Below are 18,900 nucleotides of genomic sequence, written 5' to 3'. Positions count from 1 at the left end.
CCCCTGTTTCCCATAGCCCTGCATGTTAATAATACATCACACACACAAAAAAAAACAGTTAGTGTACTGCGCCTCTTTGAAGTAATTGTAAGTAATAGAGACAAGGGCAATGGCCGAGTGCTTAAGAAATGTTTTTGGTAAACAAAAAAATGAATAAACACTTCACTGAAGGCGAAAATGAAAAACAGCTGGAACCAAAAAGGAGAAAGAATTATAAAAAATAAAAATAAATACATATTTATCAGACAGCAGACTTGAAGTTAGCAGCAAGCATATTTATTATCTGCTTAGGTTGTTGGAGTAAATATAATATTGGAGTTCATTGCTTCACTGACACTGTATTTGCATAAATGGTGTGCCACGTATATGATAAACAGAATTAGAAAAAAAAACAAATAACAAACACATTCTGAAATAATGGCTAGTGAGACAAAGGGTATTTATCCAAATGTTATCCATAATTGGTGGGCGGAGCCACCGGTGCACACCTGAATGCAATCAGTGCTGTACATGTTTTTTTAAGTACTTGCACATCACTTACTTGCATTCTAGTGTCACGATACACTCAGATCATGAGACAGGACAACACAGTGGGTCATGATAATGAGACGTGATGATATTTTAACATTAGTTTTAACTACAAAAAATATATAGTATTGGATCTGCTTTTGGGGTCATCGCTAATCGTAGAGCAGTGACCAGTGTCCCGTTTTGCAATCAAGAAATCCACTCAAGGATACTTTTACAGTATTTGCTCTCTTCCTGCTCTTTGCATCAGAGCCAACTTTGATTCCTACCCAAACACTTTTGTTACGAGGCACCAGGGTGAAATGGTTTAAGAATAATAGGCAGCAATGGATTTAGACTGAAATTACTATTAATAATTAAATAGAAGAAACATAGGGGGTCAAATGGTTTGTTGCCGCCCAGGCAATGTATTGATTTTTTTAGTGTTTAAGATAATTCTTGTGCATGAGCTCGGAAGTACATTCCACTGAGCTGGTTTGTTCTGACCCGGCACAGTGGCCTAGTGGTCAGTAGTGATGTGCAGATTGATAACAGATCGTTGCGCTGTAAAATCCATTCTCAAATCAAAACATTGCTACTTTGATAGTTTTGAGCGCACAATTCGAGATTAGTCAGTCTGCTGAAAGATTTGGGTTTTATCCAGGTACTTCGGCTTCCTGTAGTTCATTGGTGTGAGTGTGAATGATTGTTTGTCTGTGTGCCTGCAGTAATCTGGCAACCAGTCCAGGGTGTTGTTTGCCCCTCACGGACTTCAGCGAGGATAGACTGCAGTTTACGGTAATCCATCCATAACCATGAATAGGTCCCCAAAAAAGATAAATCTCAGAAGAAAAAAGAGTTTAATTATGAGTGGATGTATTCCTTTTAATGCAAACAACAACAAAAATATACCATGTTGAAAGACATTTTCAGAACAAGCACTCAGCTTCTTCTGAAAAGTACGCAAATACAGATGGTCGTAAAGGAATAATTTTGCAACTACTACAAAAGCTTGAGCAAGACAAAATACTTTCAAGAAGTGGATGAACGCTCCAAACTCCACTACAGTGGCTGGTGTAGTGTAGCGGGGGATGCTGCTCACAGATGGAGCATGCATGAAAGAATTGTTCATAAAAATATCAAAACATCTATTGTCCAAAGTAAAAAAAAAAATACAAAAAAACCCCCAGGAAATTACTCAGATAATGAAAGAAATGCCTCTCGCTGCAAAGACCGTCAAGGGCAAGACCAATTGAATGGCGACAAACATCACCCGTGGGCAATTTGATTACATTAATTCAGTGCAAGCATCTTAAATTGCCTGTGATGAGTCAAGTGATGTAAACCATATTGAGCAGACAGCACTGATATACAGATATGTGAAGTGTGATTGACTTTCTTATGTTAAAAAAAATGTCATCCTCTGGAGTGCTGGAGCCTATCCCAGCTGTCTTCGGGCGAGAGGCGGGGTACATCCTGGACTGGTGGCCAGCCAATCACAGGGCACATATAGACAAACAACCATTCACACTCACATTCATACCTATGGACAATTTGGAGTCGCCAATTAACCTAGCATGTTTTTGGAATGTGGGAGGAAACCGGAGTACCCGGAGAAAACCCACGCATGCACGGGGAGAACATGCAAACTCCACACAGAGATGGCCGAAGGTGGGATTGAACTCAGGTCTCCTAGCTGCGAGGTCTGCATGCTAACCACTAAACCTCCTTGCAGCCTAAATTTCATTTTAATTAACACAAAGATGGAAAAATGGCCTACGTAGTTCAGTGTTGCAATTATTAGGAAGAAGGCCTATACATTCACTATGCACTTCAAGGTAACTAATTTATGAGGTGTGTAATGTTGTGCGACTGAGACTTTTTGCTTACTGGTAGAGGAGACAAAATGGCTCTTTTGATGTTAATGGTTGCCGACTTTCGTTAATATGCAGTATTTTGAAGTATTATAGTGTCTTTGATAACACTTTCAACTTGTGTCATTGTTGTCCGACTGTATTTAAAACTATATTAAAAGACTATAGATGCATTTCTCTGGGACATGGGCTGCTAACAATATCACACAACATCAGCACTAACTGAAAAACCATAATAGTTTCAGAAAGGAAAGACAACCATGATAAGACCATTCTAGATTATGTATGGAGGCATATGTTTATTTTTAGACAGAATCTTGGATTTGGTATTCAAAAGGCTATGAAAGGCATGAACTAATGGAAAAAGAGCACACAACAGTATGCATAATAACACAATTAAGCACAAGAACTGACAAGGAGTCAAAAGACAGAAGCATAGAGAAAGCAGTGTGACCAGTGTTACGTTTCAGGTCCATATGAAGGGCAAAAAATAGATCTTTCCATGATATCAAACCCTTTCCACAGAGCATATTATCAATATCGCTGCAGGAATCTACTTTCCTGTGAACTAAAACAGCTTTGGTCCTAATGGACCTTCTACTAAACCAACCAAGACACACACAAAATTACATATGTAGACTATAGTATGGAGCAAAGTTTTAATCTGGCTGAACCTCCAACATCAAGTCAAAATACTTTTTTATTTTATTTTATATTATTGTAATTTATAAGGAAGCAGAAGCTCAGAAGCATGAGGACCAATAATTGAAATGCGTTTGTTGAAGACCTGTAGAAAATGTCAGCTTATTTATTATTAAAAAATAAATAAACACACGCACAGTGCAATTCTTGAGCTCATAAAAGCACAACAAAAGGTTTAGAATGTATTGTTATATTGCTTACATTTTATTAAGAGTTGAAAGAGCTAAGAGAGATCAAATATTATCCCTATTTACAAGCCAAATCCGCTTTAAATCCTGTATCCCTGCCGAGTTTGTCATCTTCTCCTCCCCTTGTAGATATGACTTCTTCCCTAACATGCATCATATTTCCTTTCATCCTCTTCACCTCTTTTTATTCCTTCACTCCTCTCCTCCATTCTTGCTCCCTCACCCTGTGTCCTGATTTTGGTTAATTACTCTTCCCTCCATGCTTGAGGTTCAGAGGGTTGGGTGGGAGTTAAGACTGTTAGTGGACAGATGAGTAGGGAACAGTTAGGTTAGTGGGGGGGTGGGCATGTTGCTGGATAATTAAACATCGATTTGAGACGATGATGAAAATAGCAGCAAGACACCAAACAAGGGGATTATGGGTTGGACAGCTGCCGGCGATCTGCTGAGTTCAGCATACATCCAAGAGCAGAGAGGAAACAAGAAGCAGAACAAGGAAGGAATGGACGGAGGAGATGAGATGCCAAAGAGACGAGCGCCGATAGAATAAGGCAACTAAAAAAATGACAGGAGAACACACACAGAGAAGGAGATCAGTGAGGCAGGAAAACTGAGAGCAAACATGCCATCTTCTAAGCAGGACATGGACGACATGATGACAGCTAAAATGTGAAAACTAAAGCGTACGAGGGGGGGTGGACTAAAAAAGACATTAAAGAAAAATTGAAAGTAAAAGCCCACGGACACATAAGAGAGAAAAAGGTATGACAGGAATAAGGATCAGGGTTTTTAGTGACTGTGAAGTACTGACTCATTACTTCTACATTTAGTTGTCACAGCTACAACTGGTGCCATGCTGTATGTCTGCGTCGTATGTGTATGTTTCTTATGTGGCCTTTAGCTTGTAGGTGTGCAGGTTGTGAGTCATTCAATTCAAACAAGGTCAAAAAGTTGGAGAAACTGAACGGAAAACATTTTGTGTTAGCCACTTTCACAAAGAAATTCTGCAAAATTGGCAGATCAGAAAACCATCTCTGGTACAATAGTCCACGCATCCATGCAACGAAAAATCTTTCCATGATGTCTGAATCAAAAAAATGCTGTCCGTATATACAAGGCAAGCAGGAATGTATTTCCAACTTGTAAACACCGCAGCAACTGTAAACACAACACTTGTTTTTGCTCCAATCTTTGACCAAACCGTCTTATTTCTCGATAATATGGTTTTAACCTCTTTAAATTTGTGTCAGTGAGCAGATTGCCAAGCCAATCCTTGTAAAATGATGCTGGTTAGTAGACACCATGATTATTGCACAGGTGTGCCACAAGCTGGTCAGAATAAAAGGCAACGAGAAACACTGGCAGTGGCACAGTACCTTGGAGTTTTTCTATTTTGTCATCATTAAAAAGTCAATGTTGTATATAAAACTGATTAAAAGGGGCATCTTTATATAGTACTTCATAGCAAAGCTTATAGCTTTCCTTTCCTTACATCATTCTTGTTAAAGGCAGACTGGATGTTTTTGAAAGCAATCTCACTGAATGTTAAAGGGGACCTGTTATGCTTTTTCCACTTTTTTTGACCTACAAATGTTGTTAGAACAGTTTCAGATAATGAGGTTTGCGCTTTTGGAAGTGAGCCCTGAAAGAAGTTTGGGATGGCTCAAATCGCTCGATTTGAAAAGGCGTGGTAAAGCCGTTCCTTTGTGACATCACAGAGGGGCGGACTTCATTATATGGGTCATAGTTAGGAAGCACTTTGGGCGTGTGACCAATCACAGCGGAGTGGGTATGCCCGAATCAATTAAAACACACCGTTTCGACAGGAAGCAGAAATCCAAGGAAATGCAGCTGGAATAGGTGCTGATTCTGGAAGATCTGAAAAGTTTGCTGTGCGGGTTATTGTGTGTAGCTGCTCTATGGGAGACCACAACTCAATACAAAGGGTCGAAAAATGAGCACAATAGGTCCCCTTTAAAACATTGTTTTCAGTGAGTTTTTGTACAGTGTTTGATTCCAGTAGATACAACAATTACGACCTAAAGTAGCATCTGTGACAGCAATGTTGACCTCAATATGACCCCTCAATACCCCTTTTTGTACAGAAGGTGTCGTCTTATTAGACGGTGTGAGTGCCTCTTCAAACAGGCTGGGACACCATCAGCTGGCCCTTCACGACACGTCTTGGTTGCCTCTATCAGTACCTTAGTTACACCATTTCTGCATGTTAAAGACATACACTACAGTACTTCTGCACCCACCTGCTGTGCACTGACAGAACAGCCCCCCCCCTCCCAACACACACCGACTTGCATACTTCATCTTTCTTTACTTCATCAGCTGTTCCACCGCTAATCCTTCTGAGAAGCGGTTATCACCCACCAACACACACATACAGATGTCACTGGTTTTAATTAGTGTGATCACACTGGGCAATGAAAGGCGGGTGGATTTCATGGAAGACTGCACTCGGCAGCGACTGTACTGTGTGCGCAAGCCATAACTCTGAAGTCATGCAAGCAACCCGGATAAACCCCCTGTGGTGTTGTCTGTACAAAGTGGTGACCGTGTTTGCAAAACAGATGAGGGCAATACCTTGATGATCATTTTGCATGCCGTGCTTGGACAGTTAAAGTAGGTCATTAAGCGTTGGCCATTAGTACATGAGAAGGCATGTTGTTCTCCTATAGACTTTTTGTTTTGTTTTGCTTTTTTACAGCAGGAGGCTCTAGCTAGCAGAAACTCATTCAATATATGTTTATGGTCTGCTAAAATAATGGCTTTGACTGCCAAGATAAAGGATTATATACCCAAGCTCACCAGGAGGTGATCAGACTTTTACAACAAAGTAAACAAACTTGAAAGATGGCATTGTACTTCATGTACAGACACACGTTTGGCCCATATATTATATGTAAACGTTTGAAATGTTTTAAGAAAATGTTGAAAATAAGAAAAAAAGGGTTTTATTTTGGCCTACATTGGGTTGGGCTCGGCATGTTTAATACATAAAAGTGGCTGCATATTATTATTATTATTTTGTATGTGACCCTCAGTGGAAAAAGCTTGTACACCAATGTTGTAAAATAAACAATAATCCTTCATTTCTTGCTGTTAATTGTGGCAGATTGTGAAGTTGTGCAAAGTAGAAAATAAAATAAAATGGCACAATACTTATTTAGTTATTAATATTCGGTCCCACTTTTATAACTAAACAATGTAAGAAGTGGAATTCTTAAGTATGCCCATCACTCTGCTTACAATACTCACTACTGTCACCTGCTATTTAAATTATAATCAACACAACACAATTTTGGCCCATATTAAGATCTTATGCACTGTCACACAAACTTTGAGCATGAGCCAAATAAAACTGTGGTTAGTCTTCTACCATAACACCTCTATGATGGTGTCAGACAGCCAATCCCTAGGTTTGGCCCCCGGTGGGAGACACTGAGCTGTGACATGCATCTTGCATTATGATGGAAATCTTGCAATACTGGAAAGTACTATATTTACATTGAAATCCACACTGTCCATCAAACTCTATTTGTATTGCTGATAAACAAAATTACTTCAAGTGGTAAATATATCACATAATTTTGTTATAATAAAGACACAATCACAGGGTATTGTTAAGTATGATGTATCAGTGTTATTTCTGCCAGCTGTCTTTTGTCCTCACATTCAATTTGTGTTTTTCCATGACAAGGCTTCTAGTAATACAGATTGAGAAAAATGCATTAATGTGCCAGTGCGAATTGCCCTAATAATATTACTCAATATTAGGGCAATTCCATATGTTCCATGATTATGACTGATAGCTGTTGTATCAAAGACTGAAGAAATGACTGTCATCAAAGATAGGCAGCGCTGACAAATATATTGCAAATAGAGAGAAAGACAAATAATTCCAATATATACATATCAGCGCCTAATAATTTATCCACCTAGGCTGACTTCTGCTTGCACATCCAATTGAACAAACAAGTGCAATTGATTTGACAGTAAAGGGAGTTTAGTCAAGGAAAAAACAGGTTAAGTTAAGGCCAAACCTATTTGCCTGGATAATGTGCTAAACCCCGGTGAAGCCTCAGTGGAATCCAAGCTATTGATTCGGTGTGAGGTGGATGGGTTTGTTATGACAAACATTCAAAAAAACTTACACAAACTCAACAGACGTGCATGCACAAATAACCCATCAGATTATACACAAATCCCGGGTCTTCATTTAGTCTAGGGCAATTTCATCTAATTCATAGTCTCTTGTTTTTTCCTGTTACAGCATCGACCTATTTCTATGGGACTGAGATCAGGGCTTTGTGATGGCCACTCCACAACATTGATGTTGTTGTCCTCAAGCCACTTTTGTGACTATTTTGGTGGTATGCTTTGGGTCATCGTCCATTTGGAAGACCCATTTGCGGCCAAGCTTCAAACTTCCCGGCTGATGGCTTGAGATGTTGCTTCAATGGTTCCACACAATGTTCTTTCTTGCCAATGCCATCTATTTTATCAAGTCCACCAGTTCCTCCTGCAGCAAAACAGGTCCACAAAGTGATGCTGCCATCACCATACTTTTCAGTTGGGGTAGTGTTCTCAGGTATACAAGCGTGCTGCATTTTCTTCCAAATGTTGCGTTGGTCGTAGTGACCAAACAGTTCCACTTTAGTTTCTTCAGAACACGGGACATGTCTGCAAAAATTAGGGTCTTTTGTGTTAATTGTACGTACAATTTCAAACTGTAATCTGGCTTTTTATGTTGCTTTTGGATTAATCCTTTATCACATATCATATTGGATTTATCCTTTGTCCCATTTTGTGTATGCTTATATGAGCAAATGCAATGTACAGCAATCCCTTGTTTATTACGGTTAATTGGTTCCAGACACGGCCGTACAAAGTGACTTTTCGCAAAATACAATACAATATTAGAGCAGTTACAGCATTAAAACATGTGTGTATATGACTTTCTAAATGTTTTTTTAGCCTTTTGAGACCCATCTGGGCACCCCATAGTCACCTTTACACTCATATTACCCAATATAGTAGATATAATCGGAGAAAATAAGCCATTTAAGGCATGAATAAGTCATATGTGTTTCAATAAATGCCTTCCCAGATGTCTGGGTTTCGGAGTTCAGTTTTAGCTGCAGTCCGTCAGAAAATCAGTGAAAAAGTCTAGGCTATTTTATTAGTCTCAGTCCACCTTTACTGAGATGTTTGTGTAAAAAGAAAAAGCACCGCCATGCATGCTCATACATACCACTGCCTACCCAGCAAATAGTAAGAAATCCGCAGGGCCACTCTACCTACTGGCTGCCACCAACATACTGTAAATGGGCTTGTCGATGGTTGCTACGCAAGGGAACTGTTGCCATATTTAGAAAATAAAAGTAGGTTGTTTCCCAGGAGAGCTGATCTGAAGAAATAACTTTGGGGATACCCCATTACCATTTAGGTCTTTAAAGAAACAACATGTGTTTATCACTACTGTTATATGGCAATATTCATTTTAAATATGAAAAAGATAAAATGGCATGTAGATTGTCAGCTTTAAAGTTTCACCAAAATGCAATTACACCCCAATTTAGGGGCATTTAATACTTTAATACTAAAAACCTTTGCTGTCAATGGGCCCCAAATAAATTTTCCGATGAAAATGAATGGGATGAATGAAATGTTGTGCAGGATTGTTCCCAACCCCTTGCTAGTATAGGCAGCACCTACTGTTTCCTACATAGGAAAATGACTCTTGTGTGTACAAACACACTAACTCAGTAAAGTTGGTGAAGGTTGTGAAAATTTAAAAGAGAAATAAAATGTAAGTGAAGCGTAAGGCTGAAATCAATAGATGTTGAAATCAGTGGCGGCGGCGGGCCTGTGGGTGCAGTTTGCAGTGCCTTTCAAGGGCCGCGGGGGCGTGCCGACTGACCATTGTTATCACAGCTGGACCAGCGAGTACAATCCCTGAATGCTGCATGCACATATGCGTGAGCGAAATAATTACATGTTGCTCTTTCTTTAATCATGCAGCTACAGACCAGCTACTGGAACCATAAAGCACATATTGTTGTAGTTATATTTATATACAAACCAAAAAGCTGTTTTACTTGTCCGTACACAAATGCTAAAACCATATTTTCTGAAGATATCCACTCTGGCTGGAGTTTTCCTTTTGAAGGACAAAAGCCTCCATTTGCATGTGGATGTGGAGACAAAAAAAATATGCATTTTAAAAATATCTGCATTTGTGTGGACATAGCCTTAGGTGAAAATTCAAAGTTAACGTTTTAACAGAAATTTCCTTTAATGGCACGTTTTTTTTAATGCTCAATTCATGCCCATGTCCTGTTTGACCTTTGGCCCACACCATAGTTTGAGGAAGGACAGTGGTGTGGTGGAGCCACAAGCGTTAACAGATATTGAGCAGAAATGGACAAAGAAAAACTTACTTTGAATGATTAGTTTATCTTCAAAGCCCTGACAGATGGCTCTCGTAACAACACAAGTTATTTGTATCTACTGTCACTGTGAGATGAGTTGTCACAGAGTACGTCAATGACCAGAGAAAAGTGAGAAGGTGCTGGTATTTTTTAAATTGTTAATCATACAGAGCTACCTTGGCAGATGAACATCTCAGCTAATGAGCGTTTTTTTTTTAGAAGTTTTTGAATTTTTTGCTTGGAACTGTGAACTAAAATTTTGGTTATGAGCTGCCATTCACCGGCAAGCATAGCCGAGGACAGCTATTTGGGGGCTTGTGGTAAAGTGACTGAAGAGGAGAATGGATTTAAATTGCATAAGCAGCATGCTAGCTAGTCACCAGGAAAGATTTTCAGCACATCAGCAAAACATATGTACATTATTGCAGTTTATTTAATGTTATTTATTATGTATTGTGTAAAACAATGACAGGGACAACATTAAATTGCAAAAAGCAATCTTCACTTAACTATAAAAGCAATCTTCACTCGCTAAATGTACTGCAAAAAAGGTCAGTAAGGATAATTCATAATGCCACCTACAGAGAACATACTAACTCCTTATTTCTAAAATCACAAATACTTCAACTTGCTGATATAGTTCATCTTCAAACAGCTAAAATAATGCATCAGGCTAAAAATAACCAATTAGCTAAAATGTCATTCAATACTTCTCTACAAGAGAGGAGAAATATGATCTCAGGGAAGAACTACATTTGAAACACTTCTATGCTAGGACTACGTTAAAAAGCCATAGCATTTCAGTATGTGGAATCAAACTAAGTAAGGAACTCAAACAATACACAACAATGAGACAATTCAAGAAACAATACAAGCAGTTGATGTTTCAAGGATGAAGAGTCTTGAACCAGTCATGATGTGCTATATATATCACTATATTGACAGTTACTATGGTACCCATTATGTCATTGTATGGTCATATCACCTCGTACTTCGGTACAAGGTACATTATTAAAAATAAAATCAAAACAAAAAAAAAAAAACTTAAACTGTATTAGGAAAGCAGGAAGTGAACAAATGTAACAGTTACTGATGGTAAAAGTACCAGATGGAGGGGTAGGATTTAATAAGCTTTGCTTATTCCTACTCCTTTTGGACATGTGGAACTGTGAACTGATTATGTGATGCACTCAATTGTAATCTGATGCATGTTCAAATGAAATCAAACCATTACCATTACAAAATTAAAGGAACTAAATCAATACAGACAGGAGTTTGTTTTTCTGAGGGGATATTTCACAGATATGCACATTAGCATTCAATAACATCATCAAATCTTGCCTTTATGAATTCCCACATAGTATCAGCAAGTGGGACCACCTATGAGGTGAAAGAAAAAGCATTTAAATATTTTAATGGGTTGACTGAAAATGTAACTATCAATGTGAAATCTGCATCGATAGATCAGATCTAGTGTGTGAAACACACTGTGAAACACTCATGAGTATAACCATTTCGATTTGGTACACACACGTGTTCAGTGGTCTTTTTATGTCGATGTGCAATTAGAAGTTTAAAACAGTAGAGCGTGAAAGAGAAATTGTATCACTGCAGCTAAATTAAGTAAAAACCACCAAATTAAATGCTCTGCTGGATTCAAAACAAATGACACTTGACTGTCAATTAGTGTAAAATCTGGCAAAAAATGAGAGACAACCAATTAAGTAAAAAATCTCAAATGCATGAATTAATTATCACATCAATTATTCGCAAGCCATAATACCAACAATCAGTACATCAGTACAGTCATTTGGTGATGAAGCTTGACAGACAACAGAAGTGTTCAACAGCCACCGCTCAAATTTGGCTTGCTCGGATTCAACACACTTGTCAGTAGTGCTGTTCCACTGCCGAGCTCTTCATCTTTTCAGTTGATTAGACTTTTACGACTGCTTGACTGGCTAATCTCCACTTGTATCATCTATCATCTGCCCCCATCCGCATCGCAGTGGAAGAAACTTGCTTATTATCAAACCGGCAAATGCAAGAGGGACTGTGGTTGTCAACTCCCTGAAAAATAAATAAGGTACACCTTGTCTTGTTGACCCCAATGTCTTCACTCCTACCGGTGTGGTGATTTATTTTTGTCTTGTCTTCTTTACTTGTGAAAAACTATTTTTACGGTATTTGACTCAAACCTGAATTTAAAAAATATATTTTTTTTTGCAGTAATATAAACACATAGGATACATATTGTTCAGCAATCTATCATGTTTAGTTTAACAGTTTATTAGTTTAGTATTTTTTTAAAATCTTTTTTAAGTTAATTAATCATGACTAATCGCCATTTGCAATGATAATTCAGACATAGTACAGACAGTGACCATTTTTACTGTATTTTAACAACAGAAGATTAACTGACAGGACACTGTTATACATATTTGAATGTCATCTAAAAAAATCACACTTTCTTTACCTGTGTTATTACGGACAGTGGGGAGTTGCGTTCAAAGACACCACATAATTTAATTTGAATTCACTTTGAATTCAAATTAAATTAAAATTAATTAAAATTATGAAGTACAAAGTGAGTGATGAGAATAGCCACTTGTTGTTTAGTCTTATTGTCATTATATTTTTGTTTATTTATACCTCAGATACAGTATGCATGTCTATGCATACTGACATCCATTACACTGTCCCATATTAAAGTTAACCAGAGGGTTTAAATAATCATTATTATGTTTTTTATATACCATTCCTGCCTCTGGCATTGCCTGGTGGACAACAAACTGGTCAAGGGTTCCTCTTTTTGTCGTTCCTCACATTATTATTATATGTCCACCGCATGCAGTTTCATGTCAAACAGATATGTCAAAAAAACAGAACTACAGAAAAAAAGTTGCTTGAGTGTGATTGGTGGAGAATGAGCAAGTGAATGTGAGCGTGTGGAGGAAGGAGAGACGTTGAAGATAGATACGGTGTTGGAACCAAGCACTGCTGTTGACGTATTAAGGTCAGAATAAAGTTAAAGCCGTGCCTCTGTTGGGATGCTACAGTTTTTAAAGACTGATTTTGATTCTCTCTCTCCCTTTTCAGCTAAATATGAAACACATACTAAACACGGGTGATTCTATTTCTCAAGGCAACTCTAACGGGCACGCTACCAAACATCCACCCTAAGGCGTTATATTAACGTGCCAGAAAACATAATGTACACAGACACACAGAAGATATACAAAGTGAAAATGTAGACACACCAACCTGTATACCAGTGTGTCATCCCCTGAGCTGTTGTACTGGACCTGGAACATCCTGACTCCTGACACGGGCGTCTGACTGCTCCATCTAATGAGGGCAGAGTTTCCTGTCAGCTCCACCAAGGAAACCCGCCGATCTCCTGCTCGTGTCTCATTGTTAGGCATCAACACTTTAGATGAGGTTAGGATGTCAGAAGGAGCAGGTTCTCTGGTCTCTGATGGGTCTCGGCTGCGGCTTGTGCTGTTTGCCAGGTGCGGCATTGGTGTTACAAATAGTTCCACCCTTCCTGTGGATTCACCTGCAGCGTTGGAAGCAATGCAGGTGAAGTTCCCTGCATCCTTTACAGAGGTGACATTGATTTCAAGGCTTCCATTCGGGAAAACCAAAGTTCTAAAAAAAATAAAAATAAAAAAATTGTAAATTAATTGTGATTAATTATGCGAGACTGTTGGGGTGCAATTGCCACTAAAGACAACAGTTACACCACGCAACTCATTTAAATACCTTGTGCCGTTAGATATAAGTCGCCCTTCAGGACTGATCCAGTGTACTTCTGGTTCTGGATCCCCATTTGCTTTACATTTGAGGCTGGCAGGTTGGCCTTCCATGGCCACAGTCTGCGGTGACTTGCGTGTCAACACTGGTGGATCACAAATAAATTCCTAAAGGGCAAAAAACATTATAATTAATTTTCTATTTGTATTATTGTAATTTTAGTTTCAGTGGTCCCAAATCACACATGAACGTCTTACCTCTTCAGGTATTGTCCAGAAGTATTTAGCACTGAGGTCAGAGGGTGAAGCACATGTCTCCAAGTCATCCTCTCTCGTCAGTCTCCGCAACCACAGAAGTTCACAATTACAATGAAGAGGGTTTCCACCAAAACTCAAAACCAGGGAGGATAGAGGACTGCCTTTGGATTTAGCATAAACTGGTATTCTCAGGAAAAGTGGGTCAGGGGGAATTTTTTTCAGTTTGTTGGATGTCATATCCAGCCTGTGAAAAGAAACCAGGAACATATTTTGCAGTAGAAGAGAAAGTGGAGTAAACATTTTTAAAGCATCTCATTGTCTCAAGGTACTGATTTCCTTACCTGGCAAGTTTGTGTAGGTTGGTGAATACTCCTTGGGGAACATTTTCTATGAGATTATGATCCATATTTAAGGTATTGACATTCGTCAGGTGCCCAATTGTGTCCCAGGGAACTTGTGCAAGGTTATTGTAGCTTAAGTCCAAATCCTCTAGTGTGGACAGGAAGTCATCAAAAGCATGGGGAGATATGGAGTGAAGCTGGTTGTTGGCCAGAATTAGATGGCGGAGGTTTGTAAGGCCCTTGAAATGGTCATCCTGAATAAAAGCAAAAACATACAACAATATGATGTTCAACACACATTCAACACACGCTCAAGAATGTTAGCAATGGTGGATTCGCCCTAAGCCTACTTGGTGCTGATTTCATTTTAGTATTAGACTGTATCTGCCCCAGTGAGCATGAATGGGGCGCCACCATTAAAATCTAAGCTTGCAGCATCTTATTGAGGAAACAATTTACAATCTTTTCCCTCTTCTGTGCATTCTAAAGCAAGAAAACGAGTTAAAATGAGCTTGCTAACAATTGATGTCATGGGAAATATATATTTTGACACGAAACGCCAACAGTGTTCTGTTTACATAATGGACTTCTATATTAACCTAGCTACAGCAATATTGTTATTGTGGCAGCTAACACGAAAAACTAAGATAAGGTAATGATAGGATAAGATATGCCTTTATTAGTAACACAAGTGGATAAACGATGTGTTGCTAGCCGTTCGTGTCAGCGATGGAAAAGTGGATACCTAGCTCTCAATTTTGTTACAAAGACTCAACAAAATGATCGTGCTGGATGACACAGCCATCCCAAGGAGAGCAGATATTGTAAGTGTTGTTGTTTTTAGGTTTTTATTACAGGGATTTGCAGTCGAAATAGGTGTGTCCCAATGAAGTGGATCGTTAGCTAGCTCATGTTAACTGACGTTATAATGCACAGAAAAGGGAAATAAATATGTGGTCATGTTACAATCATTCCACAGTCGAATGAGTTTTACCTTGATTACAGTTAATCTATTTGAGTCTAAATGGAGCGCTCTGAGTCGCCGCAGGTCATTGAACGCTGAAGGAAGGATCTGACTGATGGTGTTTCTGGACAGCGTCAGATGCAACAGGCTGGTCATGTTGGCAAAATCCTTCCTACGGACAGCTGTGAATAAATGAACACACACACAATTACACACACAATACTGCATCGACTGTGGATGTTTGCCTTTGTGATCAGTAGGGTTGGATATTGTAGTTCAACAGTTCGTGTTTTCGATTCCGGTTCCCAACAACTCTCGATTCTTATAAAAGCACGGTCATAAAAGTTTGCATGGTTCAAATGATGGTGCTAACCATAGTTCTTTTTAGATGAAAATTTTTACACAGCTATTTTCAATCAATATATAAATATTTCAAAAATGATCTTAAATTTAAATGGCATATATTTTTTACAAAAGTATACTTTTACAAAATGTTTGAAAAGCACTCAAAATATGTGAGTGCTTATGCATTGACAAGTGCTGCTTGGGCTTGGGCAGGCTGTTGTGCACACTCAGAAAGGCTTCATGGCAGGTGGGGAAGCATAGAGGAGGAGCCCAAAGCAGCCCGGGAATGGTGCCGGGAGGCCAGACAGAGCGGTGAAGTGTTCTCTCTGGATCAGACCCAGCGAGGCTCTGTAGAAGGTGCGGTTTAGCGAAGGAAAGGGATACAAGAAGCCCAGAAATGGTGTGTGGAGCCCGGCCATAACGGCATAACGGCAAAGTGTTCCACCAGGCGCGTGCCCAGAGATGCTCCGGGGAAGGAAGCCCGGAAATTGTACCTGGAGGCTGTCGGGCTGTGCATCGATACAAGGAGTCAAAAAATCGGAATGTTAGCCACGTTTCCCATCAATGCTAAATACTTGATGCCCAACCATAGTGATCATTGAGTCTCTGCATACAACATTATGCTCGAAACTGAAGTCAGTCCATGTTAAACCTTTGGAACATGTTTTAAATACAAATATGTGCCTCCACCACTCAGATCTTGAAGGTTAAAAATTGAAGTAAGTAAATGAAGATTTATTTTATCAAAATTCAGTTTTTGAGTCAGCAGGTAACTTCGGCCTTTGGTTTATAATACAAAATATCCCAGATTCCAGCATCATTGGCTATGTTTCCATGCAGTCAAATAACCATATCATGACTGGAATATTAGGAACAACCTGGTTGCACACGGCCATGTAAACACCAATAATTCTTTTGAAAAAACCTGAATATTACCCCTGGGTTACTCCTTTTCCAACCTGAATAGCAGGTCATGTATACGCCTATCAGGATATTCCCATCAAACGGAATATTGATTTGTGTTCAGCGCATATTCCATTCAAAAGGAATCTTGGGTCTTTTACAGGAAGTATTGGATTTGAAAACATGGCAGTAGGATTGTACCGATTGTTTACAATTACTGTACCATGTATACAGGAATAAACCTGTTTGATTGAGCATGTAAACGGGTTATTCAGAATGTTTCAAAAACTGGAATATTCACCTTAACCGAAATATTGACTGCATGTAAACGTAATGATTGGTAGAATTAATTAAGTAACATATAAAGTAAAGTTCCATAGAAACGGTCAAAGTACAACCAGACGTGACTTCTACTGTATGACCTAAATGACTACAGCTGTGTGACAAGGTTAATGGTGCATCAAATCCTCTTTCTGGACACCGCTATAGCTGTATGTTTTCATTTCTCAGTGGGGTACTAAATAATGAAGATGTGGCATGGTTAGGTTCTACAGAATATACTGCAGGACACTGCAGAGAACAAAAAATATTCTTGCACATCTCCAATGCAACTGAAGGATACACAGGGATGTTTACTGGTATGTACAAAGAAACACAGCATTCTGGGATTTTGGGGGAGATGAAATGCATTAAAAATTCACACTCAATGTAGATGTAGGACTGTCCTTGAACCATTTGGACAAGAAGCATGGATTTGGGCCCTTTTTAAAAGCAATTCTAAGGTTAGGATCAGGTGTTCCAAAGGTGTTCCATTGGAGACCCTTGGTCACAATAGACCAGAATTTTTACTAAGTCTGTGCAAACAATGCTCAGTGGCTTCTTGACAATGTAACTTGCTTTCAAGACCATTTGGCCATGATTGTTTGAAAATAAAAACAGAAACAAAAATTAAACACGCAACGCACAGTCCACATTTTCCTTTTCTTCAATATACAGGACCTATTTGCTTTTATGACAAAGCCGACCCATCAAACAACATTGTTTTTTTTTCATATCGGTGTGGCCTATATACATTTACTGGTTCATTGCCAACTAAACAGGACTAATTTGTCTTACTATGATATGCATTTGGAATACTGTCAGGCTTTGAAGGTGAGTTTGCTTCATGTCTGTTTGCAACTAGTCAGTAGACGCTTGTACGTATTCATTGAGCCTCCAGTTATAATTGTATCCAGTAATGGTGTATATCAGTAAATCTCGAAATATTAAGCTTTCCAATGACTTTCCAAGCATGCCTTGGTATGCAAATAGGGGGCATTGCAAAAACCTTGGTTTCATCATAAAACTAGTAGCTGGCCTCCTGGCTGAAGGGTAAGCGGTTGAAGAAAAGATATGCATTGAATTGAAAAACAAGCTTCCAAACACTACTGTCATTATCAAGACATGCAGCATCCGCGGTACCATTTTCAATAGTGTTGCATATAACGTAAATTTTCTACACTTTGTGTCACAATGTGTGATGAAGTACAAGCAGGTTACCTGTGATGAAGTTCTCTTGAAGCCGAAGCTCCACGGTGCGGCGGTCTATGGCAACAGGAACAAACAGCAAGCCTGTTTTAGAGCAGAGGATGGCGAGCGATGGCGAAAGGCTCTGGCACATACAGCGTTTTGGACAGGCCTGTCCCCTGCATGTTGCTGTCAGCAACAGCAAGGACAACCACAGTCGTTCCATGATATTCAACCGGAAACAAGGCGACTGGAAGAGAGAATGAAAGGAAGAAGTCATTACAGAGGGTGGTTTCACTTTGGGGTCATTATAGTTAGTACTGGATCACATTGTTGCCGTTAATGGCAGTGTTACATTAGATTTACTTTAGATAGTACAGAAAAGTGTGTGTGTACTGCCAAGTAAAACCCCTAACTATGCCATAGGTTAAATACATATGCAGTGGAACCTCAGTTAGCGTACACCCCTTGTACAAAAAAGGTTTGCCTTGGTTGGCGTACATTTTCAGTTACGCGTGTCTTATCGTGTTATTGACTCATTTAATAACCAATGTCGAATTTATATCATTCATTTATTTAGATATTTGAGCTGTCATAAAAGCAACAAAAAAAAATGTGTGTCAAAGTGAAAGTTATGCTTGAAATCCATATTTCCCCAAAAAGACGGTTTTCTCCCTGTTTTAGTCGGAAACTGATATTTTCCTGAAACTTAGCTATACTCTACTGCTGATTGCTAAAGAATGGAAAAAGGTAGAAACAAACTTCTTTCTTCTGATGAAATATTGGCATCTAATCTTTCTTTTGATACATATGATATATGATATATGATATATATCATGATATATGATATATATATATATATATATATATATATATATATATATATATATATATATATATATATATATATATATATATATATGATATGTATGTATATGTGTATATATATGTATATATATGTATATATCTGTCCATTTACAGCTCTATTCTATTTCTATACTTACTTACTAATAAGGTATTTATAAATTTGCACTTCTGGTTGGATGCTAACTGCATTTTGTTGCCCTGTACCAGTGACATGAGCAATAACAATAAAGTTGAATCTAATCTA

General features: G+C 38.6%; 1 protein-coding gene across 4 annotated transcripts in view; it reads right to left on the bottom strand.

The window, feature by feature from the left end:
* Nucleotides 1-18,900, bottom strand: part of zgc:172282 (leucine-rich repeat and fibronectin type III domain-containing protein 1-like protein) — a 143,610-nt gene that overhangs the window by 42,271 nt on the left and 82,439 nt on the right. For all 4 annotated transcript variants that reach the window (XM_058079378.1, XM_058079379.1, XM_058079380.1 and 1 more), the window contains exons 3-8: nucleotides 17,823-18,039; nucleotides 15,066-15,217; nucleotides 14,072-14,325; nucleotides 13,731-13,974; nucleotides 13,483-13,640; nucleotides 12,982-13,368 (exon numbers count right to left, since the gene is read on the bottom strand). In XM_058079378.1, coding sequence (XP_057935361.1) covers nucleotides 12,982-13,368; nucleotides 13,483-13,640; nucleotides 13,731-13,974; nucleotides 14,072-14,325; nucleotides 15,066-15,217; nucleotides 17,823-18,015 — 1,388 coding nt within the window. In that variant the 5' untranslated portion in view covers nucleotides 18,016-18,039. The remainder of the gene's footprint in view (nucleotides 1-12,981; nucleotides 13,369-13,482; nucleotides 13,641-13,730; nucleotides 13,975-14,071; nucleotides 14,326-15,065; nucleotides 15,218-17,822; nucleotides 18,040-18,900) is intronic.

This window comes from Doryrhamphus excisus, chromosome 8 (assembly GCF_030265055.1).
Source record: "Doryrhamphus excisus isolate RoL2022-K1 chromosome 8, RoL_Dexc_1.0, whole genome shotgun sequence".
Taxonomy (NCBI): domain Eukaryota; kingdom Metazoa; phylum Chordata; class Actinopteri; order Syngnathiformes; family Syngnathidae; genus Doryrhamphus; species Doryrhamphus excisus.
This window is presented reverse-complemented; position numbering and strand designations above follow the sequence as displayed.